At 34.8% G+C, this 10,495-nt stretch overlaps 1 protein-coding gene across 3 annotated transcripts in view; it reads right to left on the bottom strand.

Annotated features, from left to right (window-relative positions):
• Positions 1-4,579: 4,579 nt before the first annotated feature.
• The window catches only part of CYLD (CYLD lysine 63 deubiquitinase), a 63,863-nt gene continuing 57,947 nt past the window's right edge, over positions 4,580-10,495 (bottom strand). For all 3 annotated transcript variants that reach the window (XM_007474855.3, XM_056812289.1, XM_056812290.1), the window contains one exon: positions 4,580-9,687. In XM_007474855.3, the coding sequence (XP_007474917.1) occupies positions 9,503-9,687 (185 nt within the window). In that variant the 3' untranslated portion in view covers positions 4,580-9,502. The remainder of the gene's footprint in view (positions 9,688-10,495) is intronic.

The following is a 10,495-nucleotide window of genomic DNA, read 5'->3' as shown; positions in this document are numbered from 1 at the left end:
TTAAGGAAACCATTCAAGTTCCCTCCCCTCAGTTCTCACATCTACCAATCACTGTCCATGTCTTCCCTGTGCCAATGGTGGCTCTAGCTTAACCCAGGACCGCCCAGAAGTCTGCCCCTTTGCACATGTCTGTTGAAGCTCATATTCTCAAATAATTAAATCTTGATCCTTTGCTGCAGCCCTTCCTAAATCCTGTTACCCTGAGTAGGGTGGAGATTGGAAGTTCCAAGACCTGGTTCTGTCATTCCAAGTATCTCTATTGTATCAATTCTAAAATCAATCATGACTCAAAGAACTTCCTGTTCTATGCTTAAGCATAGGTCAAAGCCCTTTCCATTGTTCAGCAAAAGGTTTCTGTCCTAAAGTAATCTTAAGTAGGGAGGAGAAGGAACTTCCCATGCCAATGGGGTTCACATTCCAATAGAGTTCCCACTATCAGTAGGAAATTCTTCAAGTATGAAATTTCCCAATGGTGAAATTTCCAACATTTATAAGTCTAAGAAATTTTAAGGTTTACATCTATCAGGAATGTTCAAACATGAACTCAGTCACTCCATCTTGTAGCTTCCCCAACAAACTTGAATCAAAATGTGCAGCCACTAAAGTATATTTATGACCATTTCTAAACAAAGCATTCCTTCATATATACCGAGATAGTTGCCCAAAGCCAGCAAAAATAAATTTTATACAGGACATCCCTTAGAGAGGGATAGATTTGTCTCTAAAGCAAAATAAACTCAAAGCTAAAAAAAATGATGAACAGGTGTCTTCATTGTACAGAACAAGACTGAAAATAACATTTTCAACTGCACAGCTCCCATTTAGAGCTTCAGGGAACAGGCAAATGGAAAAAAAAAAAGAGGCTCAAGCCTTTTACTCAAGTTTCTCTTCTTTTAAAAAGCCTTAGCACAATTTGAAAATCAGTTATTTTCAAATATAAGTTTTAATAAAACTATAGGGTACTAAAGGATTTGATGATGTCAAATAGTTGAGTATTCATGAACTTTTGGAATCCAAATACTGAACAAACCTTTAAAACATCCATTTAGAAGCCTTAGTTAAGCCTTTAAACATCTGTTTAAAAGCCTTAGAGTTGGATGTCAATGGTAATTAATACATGCCTCCATTTTATTGTGTACACACACAATTTGAATTGACTGAATCATCAGAATATTCTGCCCCTGACAGTCTTGGTTAATTTAGTTGCTCCCCACCCCCCCACCCCACCCCCACCCCACCCCACCCCACCCCTGCTGATTCTAATCAAAAGAGCAAACTATTACAATTAGCTCTAACCAAAACTGTTTTTATGCAAACCCGCAGTCCTTTTGCATTTCATCACAAACCTCAGAACTCACTCTGTTGAATTTACCAAGCAAATTGAGGATAGTTGCACTCTTCTCACTATGGATGCAGTTAATAAACCTTTAAGAAACAAATGGCATTTAGACTGTAAACACACTTTTACTCTCAGATGTGATCTCCTTAAACCTCTGCCTGATACACAAACTGGAAAATATCTTGTTCTATGCAATGTGGAAATTGCTGGAATTAGTGGGGCAGTGGAAGCCAGCAGTTCATAAGCTCCATGATAAGGAGGGAAGATTTCAGAATTCCAGTATCACGCAAAGGAATACCGGCCTAGCCAAGACTTTCAAGTCTCTTCAGCAAGGTCTTCATGAGAACCAATTTTAACAAAAGATTCTCAGTGTTCCCAAGTCAATCTATTTCTCCAGCTTGAGATTCAAAAATCTGTTTCTTATAGGTGTCTCCTCCTTATAGTCTGAATTTTTAGGGTAAAAGTAACGGTACAAATCGACTACTTATATTTTATTGGACATATCTGGTGTTGAGCTCATTGAAGGGAAAATATAGAGCAATGCATGCTCTAAACTACTCTTTTAACAGAAGGGGGGGCTGCTGCTTAAAAGCCACAAACATTCCCTGTGGCATTGAATGAACATGGAACTCGTTAGAAGTTCTGGATATAAGGGATGCCAGAGTGAAAGTTCTTCTCAAACGTCTCATTTTTTAGAGCAGGCCTCTAGTATGATCAGTAACATTTAAGACCTGGGGCATTTTCAGATATCTGGACAAAAAGGAAGAGCTTCCAATACTATATTACTCAGAAGCATAGAAATTACTCCTCCTGGAATCCCTCTCCATGAGGCTTGAGTCGAGTGAGACTGAGAAAAGATCACACAGGGCACCTGCAAAGGACCGTGAATAAGCACTGTGGGGTATTTGGGTTTCCATAAGTCCTTAGCATCTACTAACTGTACTAAGTGAACAAATAGCATCCTACATCTAGGGACTAAGTTGAACATGAAGTCCAAAAAAGCCCAGGTTCAAATCCTGCCTCAGATTCCTAATAGTTGAGTGACTCTGGGTAAGTTGCCTAATTTCTCTCCACCTTAGGTTTCCTCATTTATAAAATGGAGATTGTTTCTGTTAGCCATGGATGTTTATAATGTATACATAACGATGAATGTTTAAAACAACATGGTCATAAGTGTGGAAGTTTAAAACCTATATGGGCATAGCTATGGATGTTTAAAATATAATAATGTAGTGACAGGAAAGTACCACACCCTGCTAAGTCCAGTGGCAGAGGCTCCTGGCAGACAGCATGTGACCAGTTGAACCTGTTCCAGTGTAAACCTTAAAATTTCTTAGACTTATAAATGTTGGAAATTTCACCATTGGGAAATTTCATACTTGAAAAATTTCCTATTGATAGTGGGAACTCTATTGGAATGTGAACCCCATTGGCATGGGAGGTTCCTCCTCCTCCCTTCTTAAGATTACTTTAGGACAGAAACCTTTTGCTGAACAATGGAAAGAGCTTTGACCTATGCTTAAGCATAGAACAGGAAGTTCTTTGAGTCATGATTGATTTTAGAATTGATACAATAGAGATACTTGGAATGACAGAACCAGGTGTTGGAAAATACAATCTCCACCCCACTCAGTCCTAACAGGATTTAGGAAGGGCTGCAGCAAAGGATCAAGATTTAATTATTGAGAATATAACCTTCAACAGACATGTGCAAAGGGGCAGACCTCTGGGCGGTCCTGGGTTAAGCTAGAGCCACCATTGGCACAGGGAAGACATGGACAGTGATTGGTAGATGTGAGAACTGAGGGGAGGGAACTTGGATGGTTTCCTTAAAGAGAGAGGGGTCTGAGGACTGGGGTGGGTTGGTTGGTTGGAGAGGTTTTTGGTCTGAGAGGTGGTGCTTTGAGGATTGGCTCTGAAGGAAGCTGGAGGTGGAGGCCCCTGAGACTGTTTCTCCATTTTGGTCACGTGAGTAATAGGGACTGATCTCTTTTCTTTGCCTCAGCTATCTAAGGGCTTGGGCCTTTTGGCCCAGCCTAAACAGAAGGGGTATTTAAGCCCTATTCCCTTCTCTCCCCTTTCTCTCTCTATCTCTAATACCTTTCTTCATCCTGTTTGTAATTAAACTCCATAAAAGGTTGACTGCTGACTTGAGTTTTCATTTAGGAATTACATAGCTGAATTCCTTGGCGACCTTAAATTAATATATATCAGTCTTTTAAAGTGATTTCCTTGTCACACCAGATAGCACCAATCAGATAAGCAACCTTCTGCTGCCATCCCAAGAAGCCCCAAACGTTGTGTGTTGATTCACTATTAAAAAAAGGAGTGCTCAGTAAGCCAAACCCAGCCTCTCTCCTTTGAGGTCTCACCTTTACTTAGAACCCTACAGGGCTGGGGCCAGCTTGGGGGTTCCTTAGCTTCCTCCATTTTCCTACTACGCTCTCTTCAATAAATGCTTGGATTGCTGATGTTCTTGGTAAAGTTTTAGTGCATTGTGATCTTGTCATACCCAAAGTGCTTATAAGAGTATAAGAATGTTATGGAGATCAAATTAGATCAAATATGTAAAGCACTGTGCAAAACTTAAAGTGGCACATATATAATTATTATTTTCCTGGTAAATCAGTTTAAGGGATACAGCTAATACTGCAAAGTGCAATTCATAGCTGCAGAGATTAATTTTACTTAAATATCATCCTCACTTATCCAAGATTAGTTTAAAGACAGAAAGGCAACACAACCTACTGCCATCCAAACATCATCTATTTAAGATTCAATTCGGGGAAAAAAAAAAGAGATTCAAATCTAATTAAGATTCAAAAGCCGTATAGAAGAACTTTTAAATATTGTACTTCATTAGACCATGAATCTAAAATGAAATGGTGTTTTCAATACAAAATAAGTAAAGTTTTAAGTGTATGGATATGTAAATAGCACTTATAATAGCCATGGCTGTAGTTTAACAAAAATGCCCTGTTTATCTCAGGTATATTCAAATTTGCCAAAGGGAGACTATCTTAATTCATTTTGGAGAGAAGAGGGATGTGAATAATATTCTGGCTAAAACTGAAATATTTATATTCACACTTTGTAGAAGTCACACATAATTGAGAACAACCACTGAACATAATTTTCTTCTGGTACCATAGCAACAGCTTATGAAGTTATACAGCTAATACAAATTCCAGTTTCCCCATAATACCCCAAGACCCATCCCCAAAGAAATGAAATATAAAGGAAACATAAAAATTTAATTTTAATGATACAGAAATAGTATATAGTACATTCCTTTCCACAGCAGCACTTCATTCATCTCTAAAAAATTTAACAAAATTAAGGCTAAATCAGAGCAACCTGATAATAATGGGATATCCAATGATGTTTTTTAAAAGAATGTTTTCATAAATAAAGCATATTCTTCAAGCAAAAAAAATGCTTAATGAGATACCAAAAACAAAAAAGCACACAATAAAGCATGTTTCTTTACATCAAACTAATAATGAACATACCCCTAAACAATTTGAAAGTTACAAATAGAACCCCAAACCCCAACAACACAATGTAAAGGCTTTTCAGGAGTTGGAATTATACAGTATTCGGCCATTTTGTATAACAAAGCCAACTGTCACCGGGGACACTTATGTCTCCATGATACTCCTTTAGGAAAAAAATAGTACTAAGTGCTTTAAATATATGTGTATACATGTATGTGTGTATATACATGTATATCTATGAGGAGATACATATACATGTGTGTATGCACATGCACACATTATATATATATGCACACAAATAGATATAGATATATATAAAATTCAAGTTAACAATTTAGATTAGTGGATGTTCTTTTCTGAAGCTCTGGTTGCTAAAAGTTAGGTCTTCAGCACTGGGCTTCTTTTCCTTACCTTATCCAGGCAAAAAGAAAAAACTGATGCCCTCAATACTGCAAAGGAAAAGGTGCCTCACTGCTAAAGAGATAGGAAAACAAGAAATAAAATCCTTTCTCCTCTCCCAATATAATATAGAGATTCTGCTCAACTTTTGTCTAAAAATATTTGTACTCTGGATCAAGTTTATTTTCTACTTTTTTAAATCTTGTTTACAGCCACAAAAACAGGCCTTTCACAAGTCTACTGAATCCTTCCCTTTGTTCACCTGAGAGGTGATAATTATAGAAAGTCTGGGTTGGTTTCTATAAAACAAAAGGCTTTTCTCTCTCTTTTCCTAAGAATAATATTTCTATTTTTTCAAATATCAAAGAAAATATTGTTCTCAGTAGCATGATTTGCTTTCTGAAATCCTTTGCTCTAAATAGATAAGAGTAACATCTATGACCAATATAAGCCCTTGTTTGCATTTAGTACAACTCATCACATACGCTTTCAGGAGTCTGCTGTTTCATTAGCAAACGTTGCTTTTTCTTTTGTATGTTTTGCCTCAGCTTTGGGAATTTCAGCAACTTTTTTCCATCAAAAGAAAGGTGTAGATGTTTTGCCAAATGTCACCATTCCCTAGAAAACCATATCCTATTCCATTCCACACGAAATAGCAAACTATTAACTCATAGTTTCCATGCATGATTTGTACATTTTTACCTAGCAAGTAGCTAACTGTGTCGTCTCTGACTCTAAATGGTAACATTTCTCATTATTTCTTTGGTTTTCAGAAGCTATATTTTCCCAAAGAGTTCAAATAGTGAGGAAGAAGTCCAGATAACACAAGAAAAATTCATCTTAAAATATGGGAAGAATTGTTTGCACTTAGGAAGACATAGTCATTTCCCAATGACTATAAATACCTGAAAGACAGACAGTTAAAATAGGTGAAATTTATACTTTATGTAGCCCTTGCACTCAAATGACATATCTGGTACTATTTTTTAAGTCTTAATTATTCACATTAATACCAGAGACCATAAACAAAGTAATATAATCCAATGTCACAATTATAGTGTAAATCTCCTAAGGATAGGGACCATATTTTATACTTCTGAAGTCTCCATAGAGCTTAGCACAGATTTAAGCAAATAATGGGTACTTAAAATTTATCTGACAGTAACCTGGACTCTGCTATTCCATATTGTTGAATACCAACAACAGCTTTACTCACCATTATCCAAAAGCTCAAATCAAAAGTGAGTGTCAAGATAAAGGTGAGCAGGGAGAGACTAATGCCTGGTTATAAACTATATTTACTTAATCAGATAATAAGATAATCTGACTTAATACATAAAATATTTTATTTCCAAACAACTACTATGTAATAAACACTACTTGAGCAGAAAAAAAGGCCAAATAAATTTGGAATAGAAAGGAACTTTGGTTAATACAAATATTTGTTAAGTTATTCTGAAAAAATAACTTAATAAATATTATAAATTGCTGTTTAATATTTTCTTTCTTTTGAATTGAATATAATTTCCCTTTCACCTATCACAGTATAAAATGTTGTTTTGTTTTTTTTAATATGGTGGAAACTCTTTATTCTGCTGCTATTGAGAAAAAAAGATCTTAAAGGCCCACTGTATTAACCATTTAATAGCTATCTTTTGATGGACATAAAACATTTTTTATCCATATCTGTGTATACTAATGGTGTTATGACAATAGACAAAAACAATCCTGTATTGCCTTTTGTTTTGATTATATAAAAGGCAGTAAGAGAGGAAAGCATTTCCAAGCATTTGAAAAACTTATTTTTTAAAGGATGAAGGTGTTAAAGAACTAAATCTGATGTTAAGACAAAGAGGGACTAGGGCAAGGAAAGGGGAAAGCTGCCACACCAACTAAGACTACATTTCCCCCTAACGTGCCCACTTGACAATTCAGATACACTGAGTAAAAAAAACAAGGCAAAGGGAAGGAGGAAAATCAAAGCAAAAGAGAAAGAGGGAGAATAAGATGGGGACTACTTAAAAAAAAGATTCACACCATCAAAGGTGTTGTTCTCTCTCATTCCTTCCACTACTACTTTTATTTTAAGTGCTATTGACAAGGGAAAACAGTAAATTAAAATCCCAGAATAACAAAAATAAGTAAATTATGGTTAAGGAACCTTGTACAGAAAAATATACACCACAAACTTCAATGAGAGACAATGCAAGCATTAAATCATGACTTAAAAAAAACAAAACTAAAAACTAAAGATCTCTCCTCATAGGATTTCTTCAGGTTATACTTTAAAAAAAAAATAAACTTTTATAAGGAAAGAATTAACTTTTAGTCTTCTGTCATCAAATGCCCAACTGGTGTTAAAAAGCAATAGTTGTATCAAAAGATAGATACTAAATAAAGAAAATGAAGATAAAAATATTTTATAGTTTGAATCTTGACTTGTCCCTCATAATAAGTAGTATGTCTTATAATTATGTTAATGACCTTAGTTCAAAAAGTAATATATAAATCAAAGAATTTGAAATCTGGATGGGACCTTATAGGTTACCTTATTCCACTCCTTAATTTTGCAGATTAAGAAACTGAGGCCATAGGGTCAAAAAAGAAACCTGCCTAGGGTCAAATAAATATTAAGAGATTCAGGACTAGCACACAGATCTCTTGACTTCCAGTACAATGATCTTTAAAATATATGGCACTTCCTCAAAATATTATAGAACAAATTCTTAGCCTGTGAGAACAGATCTACCCTACTTTCCAACAATTTAAGATAGTAAATTTTTGTACAGGTGAAGTTTTCAAAGCTGACAAATATTTTTAAAGGAATGATGCAATTAAAGAAAGGAAAGTGTTCAACTTTCTAAAAATTTCATTATTTGTAAAGATTTTAGTCATTCAGGCATTTTATGATATTAAACACTTTTATACAGTCATATGCTATAAGCACATGACCTCTCTTGTCTTTCTGCATGGTTAGAAAGCCCAGAGAGGCATCAATAGTATAAAATAATTTGTGACTACACATTCCACAACAATGAAATTCATATCTATAGATAGGAATCTACAACATCCAATTGCGGTATATACACACAATGGATATTAACTAGGAAAACATCAGGCTTTTTTTCCTAGTTTAGTCAGAAGTCAGGATGCAGCCAGTTGACAGAATGGTTTCAATGGATACAAAAAAGATTCATAAAAGAAGCATTATCTCAGAAGAAACTATCTGATTTAGTTTCTTAGCTATGGTCCTGGCTAGTAAAACATTTTAGTCCTGGGCATTTAGATGTAAATATACTAAAAGACTATGGGACCTAATATCTTTTTAGTAAAAATTTACCACATAACTTCATACACCAAATTTCATTTTTTGGACTACATTTATGTTGAACTGGCTACTAAAAGCTAGCATTTGGTTCAATTTAACACCTGAACACTTTTATAAATTTACTGTTCCCCATTCCACAAAAAAAGTTTATAAAGTCTGAAAAAATAGATCATTCAACTGATAATCCACTACTATATATGAAGTTTCATTTGTCAAATATTACTGCCCCAATCCCCGAAGACTATTACACAAAAGGCTTTTTTTTTTTTAAGAAAAGTTTCACATACTTATCAGGAAAAAAAAAGCAAAATAGAAATCAACAAATATTAGGGGTAAGAGTAGGTATTTTCTGACAACTGCAGAAACACAAATTCAGAGGATTCTTGACATGCAAAAATCTTGAACTAGGTAGGAATGAGTTAACAAAACCAATCCCGCAAAACAATTGTAATAACTGGGTTAAAATCAAGCCTCTTAATAAAACCAAATTATTTCTTCCTCAAGGCAACCATCAGCTACAAAGGAAAAATGATTTGGTATCCTTGGTCCACTGAAATACACCAAGCACAGGGTCATGAGTGTCTGTTGACATTCCCAGTGAACTAAGGAGGTTTATAAAACTGTTATAATTCAATCTCTAAGCTTCCAAAAATATTATATGATCAATGCACTTAACTTAAAGCTTCAGGTTTTAATAACTTCATTAGACTTTTTAAAAAACCAACACAAACATACTTTCTAGAGTGCAAAATACTTCTTATTTAAATATTCAGTAACATAAATGCAATTTGTTTTTTAATGCATTACTCCTTTTTTTTTTAAGGATTATCACCACAGAGGCATCCAATGCCGGCAATGGATGCTAATGACAGCCAACTCAAGGAAAATGCAACAGTAAAAATTTGCAGTTTCTTCTCTTTTCCAGTTGACCATAATGATTTACTTGTACAAACTCATTGTTGGACTTTGATACATGCACATATATGCATCACAAAGAAGTCTTCTAGCACAGCCTTGGATTCTCCTGGAGTCCAGGGAATGCAGTTCTTCTACTGACATTTTCAAGTACTCCCCGACTTCTGGGCATGGGGTAACTTGAGGAATGTTAAAGCCATTCTGACCACCTAGGAAAAAAAAAACAAATAAGATCTCCAGTTCTATCTGCTGCTATATCAAACAAATCCATCATGAGTGTAAGACTAAAGGAACTTTCATTGTGTTAGTTTTTTTTAACTTCTGCAAGCATTTATTAATATTTTTAAATTCAGTTTTGCTTTCAGTTCCAAATTCTCTCCTCCCCTCACATTCTCTCCCACTTATTAAGAAGGCATGAAATATGATGCCCATTATACCTATAAAGACAAGCAAAACAAAATTATTTCTGTATTATCCATGTTCCAAAAATAAACCAAAAAAATACGATAATTTATACTATTGAGTCCATCAAATTCTCTATTTGGAGGTAGAGGTAGATTTTTCAGCATTTCCTTGGGAACTGTGGTGGGTCATTGTGCTGCTCAGTTACTAAATCTTTCATATATGATTATCAGTGTTGCTAGTTCTGTGTAAGTTGTTCTAGTTCCACTTCATTTTATATCAATTCATATGAATCTTCCAAGGTTTCTAGGATACAAACTAGGGGATCATAATTTTTAAATCATTAGCTGAACAAATAGTTTTCTATGGTTTCACCATTATACTTTCCACGCAGTTAACTTCATTTAGTTTTCAAAATGTGTCTCCTAAAACTTGCATGTGTCTGAGAATCTAAAAAGCCTGTAGTTTTAAGGAACTCACAAGAATAAACTCTGCTATTGCCAGAGTCAAAAGAAAGACTAAAAATGAGTATAGAGATAAGGTTTGTTCTCATATATACCCATATGCATCTCAATTCTCAAAAGAGATATTTTACAGTCCTTTGATTTAAGATTT

Source organism: Monodelphis domestica, chromosome 1 (assembly GCF_027887165.1).
Source record: "Monodelphis domestica isolate mMonDom1 chromosome 1, mMonDom1.pri, whole genome shotgun sequence".
NCBI classification, from domain to species: domain Eukaryota; kingdom Metazoa; phylum Chordata; class Mammalia; order Didelphimorphia; family Didelphidae; genus Monodelphis; species Monodelphis domestica.
This window is presented reverse-complemented; position numbering and strand designations above follow the sequence as displayed.